General features: G+C 57.5%; 1 protein-coding gene across 14 annotated transcripts in view; it reads right to left on the bottom strand.

The window, feature by feature from the left end:
• The window catches only part of ARHGEF10 (Rho guanine nucleotide exchange factor 10), a 116,563-nt gene that overhangs the window by 73,899 nt on the left and 27,989 nt on the right, over positions 1-14,675 (bottom strand). For 9 of the 14 annotated variants that reach the window (XM_045451395.1, XM_045451450.1, XM_045451404.1 and 6 more), the window contains 4 exons: positions 14,250-14,317; positions 6,437-6,586; positions 5,558-5,845; positions 3,151-3,214 (listed from right to left, as the gene is read on the bottom strand). In XM_045451395.1, coding sequence (XP_045307351.1) covers positions 3,151-3,214; positions 5,558-5,845; positions 6,437-6,586; positions 14,250-14,289 — 542 coding nt within the window. In that variant the 5' untranslated portion in view covers positions 14,290-14,317. Of the gene's footprint in view, positions 1-3,150; positions 3,215-5,557; positions 5,846-6,436; positions 6,587-8,055; positions 8,188-14,249; positions 14,318-14,675 lie in introns of those variants that run through there. The other 5 variants (XM_045451490.1, XM_045451481.1, XM_045451469.1 and 2 more) reach the window with 2 other exon arrangements.

The raw sequence follows: 14,675 nt of genomic DNA, 5'->3' as shown, positions 1-14,675 counted from the left end.
AAGGAAGATGGCAAAGGTCTTAAAAATGTCCAGGTCACAGACACTTTAGCTACGCAAACATGGACACAATACGCTACATTGTGGATGCGTGTAAGAAAAGAAGCTGAGCCCGTCCCCACACTTAGTTGAGGAACGTGTCACATAAAAAAAAAAGTATTCTCATACTTTTCAAGTCTAAAATTACATCAAAATGAAGTTAAGCAAAAAAACAGAAAATCTAAAGCAAAAATGGATGATATTTAAACTGCTCCCGAGTGTTTCCGTAGGTTTAAAACAGGTCGCTTTCTGTAGATTTAAAAGAGGTCGTGCTTTGGAAGAGAATCTGAGCTTGCCCTCTCACACCACTTCACGTTCTTTTTGTTCTAAGCAACGATCCTTTCAGCAGACGTGTTTTCCACCGTACGTCTCAGATCACCAGCGATAATGTGCCACCCGCTCGTGTCTCGTCACACGCACACTGTGATTCTACTGCGGGGTCTTGGTGGACCTGCTCTGCCACATGTAATGTAAACCAGGTGGAAAGAGCTTGCGCATCCCTTTCTGCAAAGACACCACTCTTTTAGGGACGAGTATGTCTTTCTACGTTCAGAGGCCAGCCTACCACCCCAAAGAAAAAGCCAGGTGAGCGTGAGAACAGCAGGCCAAGGACCCGACACCCGAGTCAGGAGTCCGTTCTCGCTCTCCATCTCCTCTGCTGGTGCCTGCGCGGGCGAAAGGAAACACCGCAAGGCGCCATATGGGAGGGAGGGAAGTCCTCGCTGGCGTGCTGAGACCGGTTTACTTCCTCTCGGTCTCTGATGCCGATCACAAGCCAGGCACTCGGTAAAGGCTTGGCGAACTGAGACATAACAACTAAAAGTGGATAAACAAACAGAGCCAGCATGCACCAAACACAGGACCAGGCAAGGTGGTAGATATTCTAACGCTGGGTAAAGCCTGGTCCCACAAAATGGCCTTTAACTCATAAAAGGTCACAGAAGGCAAAGACGGAGATCATATATTGAATAAAGGTCCAATAGAACAAGAAGATATAACCATTACAAACATACAACTAACGAAGAAGCCCCAAAATAGATGAAGTGAAAATACACGGTACTGAACACAGAAATGGACCATCTCACAGTGACAGCTGGACACGCCAATGTAGCACTGTCAACAGCAGAACCACCAGGCAGAAGACGCTAAGAGCGCCACAAATCAACTAGACCTAAGAGACATGGCAGAACGTGGCACCCACCCACCCTCACGAGTCAAACTACAAAACTCTTAGAAGAAAACAGTGAGAGAGCTTCATGACACTGGATGTGCCAACAACTGACTGGACAGGACACCGAAAGCACAGGCAATATAAAAGAAACAAAACACATAAACTGGATTTCATCAAAATTAAAAACTGTTGTGCAAAGGACACCATCGAGAGAGTGAAAGGACAACCCACAGCATGGGAAGAAATGTTCACAAATCACGCATCTGATGAGAGATTAATATTCAGATTATATAAAGAATACCTACAACTCAACAACAACAAATAAACCCAACTCAAACATGGGGAAGGAACATGAATGACATTTCTCCAAAGAAGACATACAAATGGGCAACGGGACATGATGAGGTGCTCAGCATATTAGTCATCAAGGAAATGCGAATCAAAACCACCGGGAGGTACCATCTTACACTCCCTAGAATGACTACAATCTTTAAAAACTGGAAAATAAATTTGGTGACCATATTGGAAGCAGTTCATTGCAGGTGGGAATGTGAAATGGCGCAGTCTCTGTGGTACAGAGATTGCTGGTCCTCAAAAAGGGAAATGTAGACTCACCATAAGATCCAGTGCTCCGCTCACAGGTACAGAGCCAAAGGAATAGGGAACAAGGACTTAGATGCTCATACACCTGTGTTCCCAGCAGCGTGATTCACAACAGCCAAGAGGTGGAAACAAAACAAGTGTCCTTCGAGTGGTGAGTGAGTGAAAAGGTCATACGTGCTTACAAAGAAATATTATGCAGGCTTGAAAAGGAAGGAGATCCGGACGCATCCTACAACACGGGAGAACCTCGCAAACATGATGCAGAGTGAAACAAACCAGACACAGAAGGACACGAGTTACCTAGATCGGGCCAATCCACGGAGACAGGACGCAGAGTAGGGGTTGTCGGGGGCTGGGGGAGGGGGGGCGGTAGATTACCACAGGAGGGTTAGAGCTCCTGTCTCAGGTGATGAAATATTCTGAAAGGGGAGAGTGGTGACACAGTATATGCACGCAATGCCACTACATGTTACACTGAAAAGGGTTCAAATGGCAAGTTTTATGTTGTATATATTTTAACACAGTTTTAATACGGACAACGCAGCGTACCAAAAGCCACAAGATGGTCCACCTCGAACAGGTGTGGATAATGCGTCAGTATGGCTACACAGCCGCCAAGCAACAAGCATGATGGCATGCTAAGCCTTGGTCAAACCTGCTCTCCCCCTTCACAGGATTCTCAGTCCAGCAGCAGAAAGGGACAGGGGAAGTCACAGTGAGAGTGCACTGTTTTAATCAGTTTTAAAGCCGGTGTGCCCACACAGCTCTGGATGAACAAGAGGGAACTTTATAAAACGAGACACTAAGGCAGGGTTTTGAAATGCATGCAGGAGTTTGCCTGGAGGACGGGCTTTTCCTGGGCATCTCAAGGAGGAGAAATAGCATTTTTGAAGGCAAGTGGCATGAAAGAAAGGTCTACAATCAAATCAGGTTGAAGTACTCTCGCTGAAAGCTGGGTCAGACACACTGAAAAATCCCCTCCGGCCCCACAGGGTTCTGAGACCCTTCCCAAGGCTGAAGTACACACAGAATCTCCAGGGTGGAGGCCGAGGAGGGCCACCTCTCCAGGGCCTATCTGCATGTGCGTTTGTACGGTCTGTCCTTCTACACAGACAGTATGAACCTCTAGCCAAGTCCTTGTATTCTGACACCCATCCTGGGAGCCCCTGGGCGAGAGAGCAGACGGATGCGGGACTGGGAGCGGAGGGTCTGGGGTGGGGAGCAGGCCTAGTCAGTCACCACCTCACAGCACTGAGGGCAGGCAGGACAGGTGTCCCACACTCCACATTACAGGGAACGGTCATGGACCCAGAGCACGTGTGTAAAATGAAAAAATTTACCTGTTTGCTGGATCCTCAGAACTTAAAGAATTAAATGGGCTGTCTTCTGCTACTTCCTGTGTCTCTGTGAGGAAAGAAAAAAAAATCATATGGGTTCATGCTTAGGGTAAAATTGTAGGAAACAGATTTTTACATTTAAAATGGTTCCCTATTTTCCATTCTTATGAATGATAGGCTTATCTTAGCATAAAAATGATTAACTGATAGATTTAAGGTTTTTTAGGTTAGATTCAAAATAAGATGTTTTCAAAACAGAATTACAGTAAAAAGTGATATCCAAAGGCTCCTGAAACAGCTGGAATTAAACCCAAAGAAAGCAGGCTACAGTAAGAAACAAATTTTCTCCTGTGTCTTAACTTTTCATGGGAATTTACAATTGTGATTTATTGGAAAGTATGTCTAAATGGGAGCCTCCAAAGATTCTCAAGGGAGAGTTACGTTCATGATATCTGGCAACCAAGTTTTTATATACTCACACGCACGTGCACACACACACACACACAGTCTGTCACACATGTCCAGCTGACTGCTGTTCTCCCACCTCTGGGTTTGATTTACCAAGGAGTGATGAGCTCAGGCTTAACCACGTGCTCAACCAACAACTGGTTAATTGCTACACTGGGAAACTGTCCATAAACACCGTTTTAGAAGGAATTTACTGTGTGCTAGGCAAACGTTCTTGACCACTTTCAAAGCGCTCAGCAGTTAACTCAAGGTCCAGGAAGGCTGGGCTTAATGCAATAAGCTTGGAGATCTCACTCATAAAACTGGTCCCCTGATCCCGCTAAACAGTAACAAATACCCCTTACCCGGCGGTGGGATTTGCCTGGCGGTGCACCAGGAATTGTAGAGGCATGAACTCAACAAGTTCTCGAGGCCATGGAAAACCTCGCTGTCTGCCAAGGAGCACATGCCAGGTCAGAGGCAGGGCCACGATCTGAACTCAGACCTGCCCATTCCAAAGACTTCCCACCACACCACACTCCCCCCAAAAATGGCCCACATGACTTCCTAAAAGACAAAGATACTCGACAAAGTCAACGAAGAAAGGATGTGGACTGGCAGCGAGCACACTTCACACAGTGACTACCTTCCCCGCGGCTGTGTCAGGGGCCGCTCTCACCACCCCTGAATGCACACCGCGCGTGCCTCAATGCACCCACCCAACACCTTCCTTCCCGGCGCTCCCCCTTCTGAGAAAGCAGATGCACCCGGAGGTGATGTCTGCTAAAACGAGAACTCTGATGACGGTATGGTGAGCACACTCGAGAGGAAGTTCTCCCGCTGGCCACGCACACTGCTCATCTCTCACTGTTCTGGAAGGATCTGGAAGCCCGTACCATGAGGCAGAGCACCATGAGTCTCTGGCCACTGGAGGACCAGTAACGAATGAAAGTGGAGGCTCAGTGTTGGTTCTGGGCAGTGGGGAAGATGACGGGTTCCAGCTGTCCCCGACTCTGAGGCTCGTGTCCCAGGGGAGCCTCTATGCGAGTGAGGGAGCCTCAGCGAGGACGTGCATGCATGCTGACCGAGCCCACAGAGCCAGGCCGCCCTGTGTCCACGAGGGAACCACACGGTGCAAATGGTTAGGAAGCCGGCCAGGGCACCACAGGACATATGTGCACATGCGTGTGCTCGTGCAAGAGTGGGGGAGGGGCAGAGAGAGAGAATCCCAGACAGGCTCTGCACTGTCAGCACCGAGCCTGACATGGGGCTCGACCTCACAAGCCTCGAGAGCATGACCTAAGCCGACATCGAGAGTCGGATGCTCAACCGACTGAGCCCCCCGGGCGCCCCCCCTTCTCCTCTCAATTCCATAATCTACTTCCTTATTTTCACATTGTTCTTACTTGTCAGAGGCCACAAAACACGAATAGCATTGTTGACCACGGTTAATTTCCAAGATTCCTACCAATTACAAGAAAACATGTGAAAAACCTCAACCCTAAAAACCTGTGGTTTCCAAACAAATTCAAGAGCTTCTTTAACGAAGACTTTTTTTTACCCTCAATGGTCACAACTGGGAAGGAGAGAACGTGTTTACTGAAATCTCGCACAAGCTCTGATTCCGTGTCCGAGCGGCCTCGCGTCCCTGAGAGCCTCTACACCTGGGACAGCGCCCGTGCCGCGTCCTCGGATAGGGAGCACACGCAGATCTCGGCAAGAGAACAAACACTCGGCTGGGCTGCCTCACTGGCCGCACTCGGAACGGAACAGGCCGCCCTCTGCTCAGGGAGGGCCGCACTCGAACGTCCCGCTGCCCTCACGCACGCGGACCCACAGGCACCTGCCGGGGGAAGGTGACCCGGGTCGGCTCCGGTGGCTCTACCAGAACACGGAGGACTGCGGGACACACGGACGACAGGCGGTCACGGCCCGCAGTGCGCAGCGAGGAGGAGGACACTACCTTCCTCTTCCAGGGACGCGGCGCGGATGACGACAGGGCTGGAGTAGGCGGGCACGAGCAGCGGGAGGTTGCAGGGCACAGCGTAGCCACAGGGCACGGGCACCGAGTACCCGCTGGGCACCGGCGGGCTGGCGCTCTCCTCCTCGGCATCCGGGTCGGCGGGCGGGGGCTGCTCCTCCTGGAAGGGCGTGATGTCGATGACGGAGTAGGGGTTCACCCGTGTCGGGACCTCAAGCGTCGGGCCTTCCGCCGGGGCCTCCGCGTCCGTTCCCCTCCCGATTTCACCTCCTGGAGGCAAACACACAGTGTGGAGGAGGTGAGGACAAGTGGAGCCACGTCCCCCCAAAGGGCACGCAACACCAGGGCACCCAGGAGACGCCCAGATCTGGGAGTACAGGGCGGAGCATTGCTGGGGTCAGCGTGGGATACCCCAGGGCCTGGCAGCTCCCAGGGCGGCTTCTCTGCTGACAGGCATCAGGTAGAAGCCGCCGGACCAGGGGAGCCACTGACTGTGCGGAGAGCCCTCGCTGTGGCCAAGAAACCAGCCCTTGTGGTCGGGACAAAAGCAGCCACCTCCAGGATCCAACACGGACTCCATGCATCTCAAAGAGCGTTAGTTTCAGAAACGTTTCCCACCACGCAGTGACACGGTGCTGAGATGTGGCCGATACCCACCCCCTCTGAGAGGCCGCCAGGGGCCGCCGAGCAGCCTGACGCCCGTGGGAAATGCCAGGGACCAAAGGAGCGCGGCCAAACTCCAATGAGCCATCACAGCTCACGTCCCGCTCCAGGACACCGACTTCCCCCCACGTCACTCACCCGCGGTCGGGACGAGCTGGCTGCTGGGCCACGGGCGCCGGGGGCGGCCCGGGGACTCACCTGAGCCAGACGCGGCATCCGCGCCCCCCCCACCGGCCGGGGCGCCCGCGGCTGGCCGATCCGCTTCTGGAATCTCGTCTCCGCTGTCGAAATCGAACTGCTCCCCCTCGTCCTCTTGGTTGTTGTTCCTGTCGTATTTCACCTCGTTTTCTAACGGTGAAAAGAACACAGACTCAGCCGCCACAGGAGCAGAGACGCGCTAGCATTCAGTGCCAGGGACTGTGCGGGTGGCGGAAGCGACGGGCAGAGGATGAGGGACAGGAAGCGCCAGGAAACGAGGGAGGCCACAGACTTCAACACTAGTGGATTCCGCTCAAGCCCCACGGGGCCCCAGGCCCCTTCGGTTCTGTCCACGCCAATCACCCACAACGTACATGCCACCCAAGGAAGGGGACCTCGCAACCCCTGCCCAGGCCAGGCCCACCCTGCGGTCCCCGTCCTGCACGCGTCCCCGCGTGTGGATGTGTACGGGGCAGGATGGAGGCCACTCAGACCCACAGATGCCGTCCACCATCCCGTGAGAGGCCACAGCACCCTGGTGACCACGCCCAGGCTAGGGGGCCGGGGCAGGGGACAGCCCAGTGGGGAGGGAGCTTCTGCTGCTCCACGACACCCCAACACTGGGGCCGGAAGTCAGAACACAGAAAACTCCCAAACCTGACGGCCTTCTCCACTGGTGCACAACTCACTCCTCTGTACCCAGACGGTCTGCGGGCATCTGGTGCTCACACAGATCACGGGAAGTTGGTCATGGGGACCCGTCTCCCAGGACGAGGACGCTGCACACCCACACGGGGACCCTCTCCCAGGATGGGGACCCTGCACCCTTGGGGTGTCCAGGGCGGTTCCCTTGCGAAGGAACGAGTAGGTGGGCACTATGGAGAGGGAGAAATGACCCCGAGATGGAACCCAAACCGCTCACTCTGCAAGCAAACCGGGGTGCTGCAGGGTGGGCCAGGGCATCAGGCGTCCCCACGGAGAGAGAGCTCCGGTCCCACTGGGCTGCAGAGGGATCTGCTGAGAGAGGCGCCCAGGGCCCGAAGCGGGTTCCCTCCTCCCTTCCAGAGGGTTCCACCCAGCGGTCACACAGGCCTGAGTGTGGGAATGTGGGATCTGAACCAGTCATCTTAGAGCCAAAGACGCGTGAACACGGGCTGGGAAGCCGGCCACAGGGCGGTGGGGTGACAGAGCCAGCACCCCTGAGCCAGAGCCAGGTGGGTTCTGGGGATGGTGGGGACGGGGGGTGCAGAGAGGCTGGGGAGGAGTCACCCCCCCTGGGTCGGGGTAGGGGTGGGGTGCGTCGGGGCACGGACTGTCCCAGCATGATGGGGGGCGGGGAGGGGGCCTCGGCCCCTCCAGTTCCACTCCCAGCGCCTCTCGCTCCTGGTGCAGGGCCCCGGTCAACATCGCCCCAGCAGACACAGATGCTGTGCAGGGGGCAACGTGTGCTCTCCAGGAAGGAAATGTTCCACAGCCACCTGGCAGCTGGGGGGCGGGGCCGGGGTGGGGGGAGTGGAGCCGGGGGAGAGGGGAGGAGGGGCTCGGGGGTAGGACGTGAGACTCAGGCTTTCAGAGGTGGCTTGGTTTCTAGGGAGAGAAGGTGACAGAGCTGGGGCTACCTGAGCCAGTCTAGGACGGTCTTTCCAGCTGTGGCCTTGTGGGTCCAGATGAACCTTCGATGGTCCAGAAACAACGGTCTTAAATACGAGGTGCTCATTTTTCCCTTCGGTCTTTGGAACCGGCAACACGTCCTAACAGGTGTTTTGAAGGAAACACCTTACCACAGAGGTCAGGTGGACGGGCTCTGTCGGGGCAGGAGGGAGCGGCCCCTCAGCGGGGACCCAGGGGGAACGAGACTGCCGGGTCCACAAGCAGCATTCTGGGGCAATTTCTCCCCAGTTGACACGTGCTAAAAGCATGATAGGGGCAAATACCGAAATGGAATCCAGAAAACTGTTCTGGTGAGAGTATGCATTGGCGACTTTGTGGAAGAGAACTCGCCAACACGTACCAATGCCGGACAATTCTGTACATCCCTTGTCGCAGAAATCCTACTGCGAAACACTTATCTTAAGGAAATAATCAGAGACCGTCACGATACTCACCTGAATGTACTTTAGTAGGAAAGAGACTTTACATATTACGCATTTATACAGCCAGACGCTCACGAAGCCATTAAAGTTATCTGGTCGAAGCTTATTCGAGAATTTGGAAAGAGGTCTTGACGTATTAAGTTAATAGTCTTTCTAATCGGTCTTTCCACACCCATTTAACAGAAAACAACACACACTGATGAGGGTCTGCAGAAACTGGAACCCCTTGCAGTGTTGGCAGGACCAGAAAACAGAGCGGCCGCCGTGGCAACTGGAAGGAGGCCCGTCACGAAGGAAGCACAGAACCAGAACCACCGAACGACCCCAGGATCCTGCTTCCGAGCCTCACCTGGAGGAATTAAAGCAGGCACACAGATCCCAGCGTGCCCATACAGGTGTGCAACCACACGAGTGTGCCACTGTGTGAGCGTGCAACCATTCAAGCACGATAATTCACAACAGCCAAGAGACGGAAACAAGGCAAGAGTCCACGGACAGATGAACGGCCAGATGGACTGTGGTCGACGCACACAACGGGGAGCATTCAGTCCTAGAAAGGACAAATTCTGACACCTGTCACCACACGGACGGACCCTGAGGACATTCTGCGGAGTGAAGGGAGCCAGTCACCACGGGACAGACACAGTGTGACAGCACCCACGGAAGACAGGACGGCGGGTGCCAGGGGCCGGGCAGGGGATGGGGGTCAGTATCTCGTGGGGACAGAGCTTCAGTCTGGGAAGATGGAAAGTTCTGGAGGCGGAGGGCGCTGCTGGTGGTTTTCGTGCTCCCGAGGGGCACTGAAGAACGGTAAATGTTATGTATATTTTACCACAATAAAGGCAATCATCTAAAGACCGTTGGTTTTACTAATTTCATCCCCTTCACGCACAGACCCAAATATTAACCGTGGCCTCTGCAAACGACTGGTACTTTTTCCACTGTGATTCCCTGCATTCGGCAAACTCCCTACAACACATACGTTTCCTGCCTGCCGTGAGGCTGTGTTCGGGTTCAGACCACATTTCCACTTGGGCTAAACTCCAGGAGCAGGCTAATCCCGAGGTTCGTACTTAATAAACACAGACGCACAGCTCACCGCCGCCACCGAGTGAGGACAGCGTCACAAGAAAAAGCAGCAGACAAGGACCGGACCTGGGGGTGGACGCAGCCTGTGTCCGCGGATCAGTCACGCGACGTGCGCTCTCCCACCAAGTCGGGTCTCGGGCCCAACGACAGGGAGGTCGGCGTGTGGGTTCTCGGCGTTACCATTAGGGAGTCAGTCAGCTTACTCACAGGAGTAACCTGGGGAACACGTTCCAGGGCAATAAATCTCTTCAACAGAGAAAAACCAAAACGCGCAGGATGCTTTCCAAATACAACTGTTCCCACGACTGGATTTGTGTTTGCCGGGTCAACGTGACAGGGAAACAATACGAGTTAAACACCCAGCCGGAAATGATGACGGGAGAGCTCGCGCTGTGACCCGGCGACGTGACACGTGGAGATCCCACCGCCCACACGTTCCACTGGGCGCAGCAGGGACTCAGAACCACCTGCCTGCTCTCCCTCCATCAACCCTCCTCTCGGAAGTCACAGTTCATCACTGCCGGACTTTAAGAAGTAGATAAAATACACCTGAAAGTGATTTTATGAACATTGCTTCAAACAACAAAGCCTAGAGCGCCTGGGTGGTTCAGTTGGTTAAGCATCTGACTCTGGCTCAGGTCGTGATCTGGTGGTTTGTGGGTTCGAGCCCCACGTCGGGCTCTGTGCTGACAGCTTGGAGCCTGGCTCCTGCTTCGGATTCTGTGTCTTCCTCTGTCTCTGCCCCTCCCCTGTTCACACTCCGTCTCTCTCTCTCAAAACTAAATGAATATTTTTAAAAATCTAAATAACAAAGCCTGACAGGGGCTTCCCCTTAAAGGAAGAAGGTAATTCTTGTTCAGTGCCTTCAGCAAGGAAGATGGGCAGCACAGGGCCGGGCCCTCACGGACAGGCCGCCGTCACCCAGAGTCCACGGTTTCCATCCAGTGATGCGCACCGCATGGGTGTGGACAAAGGCACCGTGATGTGTGGCCACCATCACAGCGTCACACACAGCAGCCCAGAAACGTCCCCTGCACTCGGCCAGGTGACCTCCCCTGCCACCCCCGGAATGCCTGATGCCTCCCCACCAGCTAGTGACCTGGCTTCACGCGCTATTGGGTGCCTTGTCCCCAGAGCCAATGCCCGTGGTCCTTCCCCGCTGTCCCCTACGGTGACCTCACCGCCCCGTTTAACATGACCATCCTTTGGCATCAATGACACTACAGTCTCCCGGCTCCCTCCCACACACCCAGCTGCTTGTTTCAGTCCCTCTTGAGGACAGAACCGTGTCCCCCCACACCCTGGGCTGAAGGTCTAACCCCAGGACCTCAGAACACAGCTACGTGTGGAGACAGGGCCTCAAAGGTGATTAAGGTAGAATGGGGTCGCCAGGGCGGCCCCACTTCAGTACGACGGGTGTCCTCGTCAGAGGAGGTCAGGACACACACACACCGAGGCACGACCACGTGGGGACACGGGGAGGGACGGTGTCTGCACGCCAAGGAGAGAGGCCTCTGAAGGAGGCCGGGATCCCCGATGTCCGCCTCCAGGCTGTGACAGGTGCAGGCCTGTGGCACCGCCCACCGCACTCAGAACAGCTCCCCAAGCTGACTCTGCTTCCCTCCACGGACCCCCTTGCTTCTGCCCCCCCCCACCCCCCCCAGAGAGTTCCAGCGCACCTGGCACTCTCCCCACGGGGAGGCCGGGCCTGCTGGAGGCCCCGGTGTCCATCTGCACAAAACCCCAAGTCCACACCCAGACCCCCTGCTAGAGCCCCAGACCCCCATCCAAGGAGCTCTGCTGGGGTTTCCGTGAGGCCCTCCAACCCAGCCCTGCCCCCACCCCCCTCCGTCCCCGCCCACTCCCAACCTGCCCTGCCCCTGCCCCCCTGCGTCAGTCCCCACCCACTCCCAACTTGCCCTGCCTCCCATCCCTCTCCGTCCCCGCCCACAAAGCCCTGTGGGTGCCCATCGCCAAGGGTCACAAGAGTCAACCGCCCACAAGGCTGTGCGGATCAGGATCTCGGTTCTTGAACTATGGTGTTCTCTGTTGTCAAATTGCGGCCTTCAGTCCACACCAAAGCCAGAAGGCACACCCACAGGCTACCAGCCAGGAAGAAGCCATCCACCCACAGAAATGGGGACACTCTCCCCCACCCCGTAAGGACGCTGGCCACAAGCCCAGAGGGGAACTGAGAACAGGGGTCCATGGGGGGATCCTTTCCACCTCCCGGCTGCCTGCCGCCCAGGGTCAGTTCCCAGCTCACAGGGCCTGGGGCCTGGCCCACAGATGGCTTGACCGGACCGGCTGGGCCCCACAGTGACAGGCCTTGCGGTCAGCCTGCTTGTCGCTCTGAACGTGGAGAACAGGGTGGGTGTGGGCTTGCAGGGAACGCGGGGTGGTTCTGCCCGACGCCCTCGGCAGCCCCCCACTGTCCCGGCTCCTGCCTGGCCCTCTTTCCCTCCTCCACTGAGACAGAAGTCACAAATAAAAATGTGCACGTTTCAGGAGCACACGGGAGGACTCTGAAATAACCACCCAAATGGGGCTGGTTACCGTGCACCCCACGTTCAAGAACCACTTCTCTCCCGGGGAGCACACGTCCGAGCTGCCCCCTCAGCACACTCCCAGAAGACAGCCTTGCTGCCACCCCCGCCCCAGCCCCGGTCACATCACTGCTCTCCACGAATCGGATATGCTCCCGCCCACTGAAGCCTCGCAGAGCCTGCCCACGGCCGCCCGATGCCCTGGGCTTCACAGGCCGTGACTCCCCTTCCCAGGTCCCCGGCCCGGCCCACTAGCACAGCCACCCACACCCCAGCCGTGTGGTCAGGGCCCCCTCCCGTCCCAGACCAAGTGCAGAGGTGCATCTGGGGGCGAAGCCCGTGGGTGGACGGGCGTTCCTGCAGATCCACTCAGTATCACTGCCAAGGCTCCGTCACGCACGGGACCAGCCCCAGCCGGCTGCTGCCAGCAGATGTTGGGACACACGGAACGAGAGAAGGGCGGCGTCCGGTTCCTTTGAAAACAGCGGACAAAGCGTGGTGGAAAAAGGCACGCACCGCCATCAGATTTTCAACAGTCGCAAGTGCCACCCACTCTTAACAACTGGTGCGGAAAGGGCTTCTGGGCCTTTTATTTTCTAGCTTTTCCCCAACAAGTGCGGCGAGCCCACCCTGGGAGCGCCACTCTGCTCTGCCGTGACCACGTTCCAGACGCGGCCCGGCCCAGCCGCCCGGTGTGCACACCACGGGTATCCCGGGGAGAGCAGTCAGCACGGCCCATGCAGGCCACGGAAACCGTTGACGTTGAGGACACAGGGACCGTCCCACGGAAGGCAGCCCACAGGCTCCCTGAAGCTGGGTGTGCCAGCCCCGGGGACACGCCCAGCCACATGTGTGTAGGCTACACCCAGCTTGTAGGGGAGGAAGCAGTGAGCAGTTCTGGGACCTTCCCAATTATGACAAACGAGTACGATCCAGCCTGGAGGAGCCTCAGTGCCACCCCCGACACACGGTGGACACCTGCACGGGGGCCATCCAGGACCCCCCCCCCCCACAACCAAAGCCCGCCGGCCGCAGCCCAAGGAGGGAGCCAGCCCCCCCGGAAGGCGCCCCGCAGAAGGAGCAGGTGCACGGCCTGGGCCGCGGGATTCCTGGGGTGCCCTCCAGCGAGCCACCCTCACCCCGGGGCTCAGGAAACTCTCCAAGGTCGACAGCTGGCTCTTAGGTCACATCCGAGTGCAGACGCTGGCTGAAGGTGTGCAGGGGCCCCTCTGGCCACATAGCCCAGCATCACTGGCTCCTTCTGGACCAGCCCTCCCCACAGGGCTCTCCAGTCGAGCTGAGCCTTCCTGGGGGGCCCAGCGCCCAGCAGCCCAGGCACCCCTCGGCCCGAGCCCTGCTTCCCCACAGGAGCGGCTCCACCTGTGGGCTGCCTTCCTTCTGTTCCGACTGGGAGCCCGAGGCCCAGGGCCACCTGCAGCGCAGAGCCGGGCCGGGGCACTGCCCAAGGGCCCACGCCTGCCAGGAGCGGGAGGGCACGGAAGAGCCACGGGCCCTGCGTGGGTTCCTCCCACACTCTCGCAGCTTCACATGCTGAGGGTTCTGCCCTTCAGGCCCTATAGCCTCCGGGTGTGCAAAGGACACGCGAGTCTGTCCACGGGGCACGTCTGGGGAAGCCTCGGGAATGGGGAGCCCGGAAGGAGGCCCTGCCCCGTGAGCGGGGAGTGACACCAAGCCCCCGACGCCCCACCGTGGCGAGGGGACAGGACAGGGAAACACTTGCACCCCTCCCTCACGGTCCTCACAGTGGTGGAGGGAGGCAGATAAGGAACGTGCCCCAGAGCTGGATGGGACGTCTCCCTTCCTCATCATCCTCCAGGCCACCCTCCATGCCGGAGGGCACTGATGGGTCCCCACAGGTAGGGCTCACAGCAGGCTGTGCTGGCCCGTGCCCTGCGGGGGGGCCCAGGGCCAGGGAGGCGCTCAGCCAAGTTACCCCAAAGTGAGGATGGGCCCTGGTGGCCAGGGGATGGGGGGGGGGGGCGGCTGAGCTCCACCTCGTCGGTACCTGTGGTCACCCCTCCCCGTCCCCAAGGGGGAAAGGGCCCCTGAAGGACGCCCTGTTACCTTCGGGCGCGGGGGCGGGTGGCTTTGGCTGGTCCATCATGCAGCTGGGACGCTCACTCCTGGGAGCCCTGGGGAAGGAAAGACACCACGGTCACCACAGGCAGAGGCCGCCCTGGGCTGCAGGGGGCTCTCCAGGCCAGGCCAGCGGTCACCCACGGCGGCAGCTACAGGACCAGCCCCTCCCCCACAAGGCCTGCCAAGTGTCCTCTGAGACCACGCCCAGAGCACGGAGCACACAGTCCGGGTGGCCTCACTCCGCCCCCCCAACCCCGGGTCCCCGCCGGGAGCTGCGTCCGCGCCCACGCTTCGGGGACGGCCCCTCCCGCCCTGCACACGTCTCCCCCTCCCGTTCCCTCCGCTGCAGCCTCGAGTGAAGCCCTCGCCACCCGGGACTGTGGGCCACGCTCACGATCTCCTCAGCCTTCA

The sequence above is a fragment of the Leopardus geoffroyi genome, chromosome B1, assembly GCF_018350155.1.
Source record: "Leopardus geoffroyi isolate Oge1 chromosome B1, O.geoffroyi_Oge1_pat1.0, whole genome shotgun sequence".
NCBI classification, from domain to species: domain Eukaryota; kingdom Metazoa; phylum Chordata; class Mammalia; order Carnivora; family Felidae; genus Leopardus; species Leopardus geoffroyi.
Note: the sequence above shows the minus strand (reverse complement) of the source record. Positions and strands in the feature narration are given on the sequence as shown.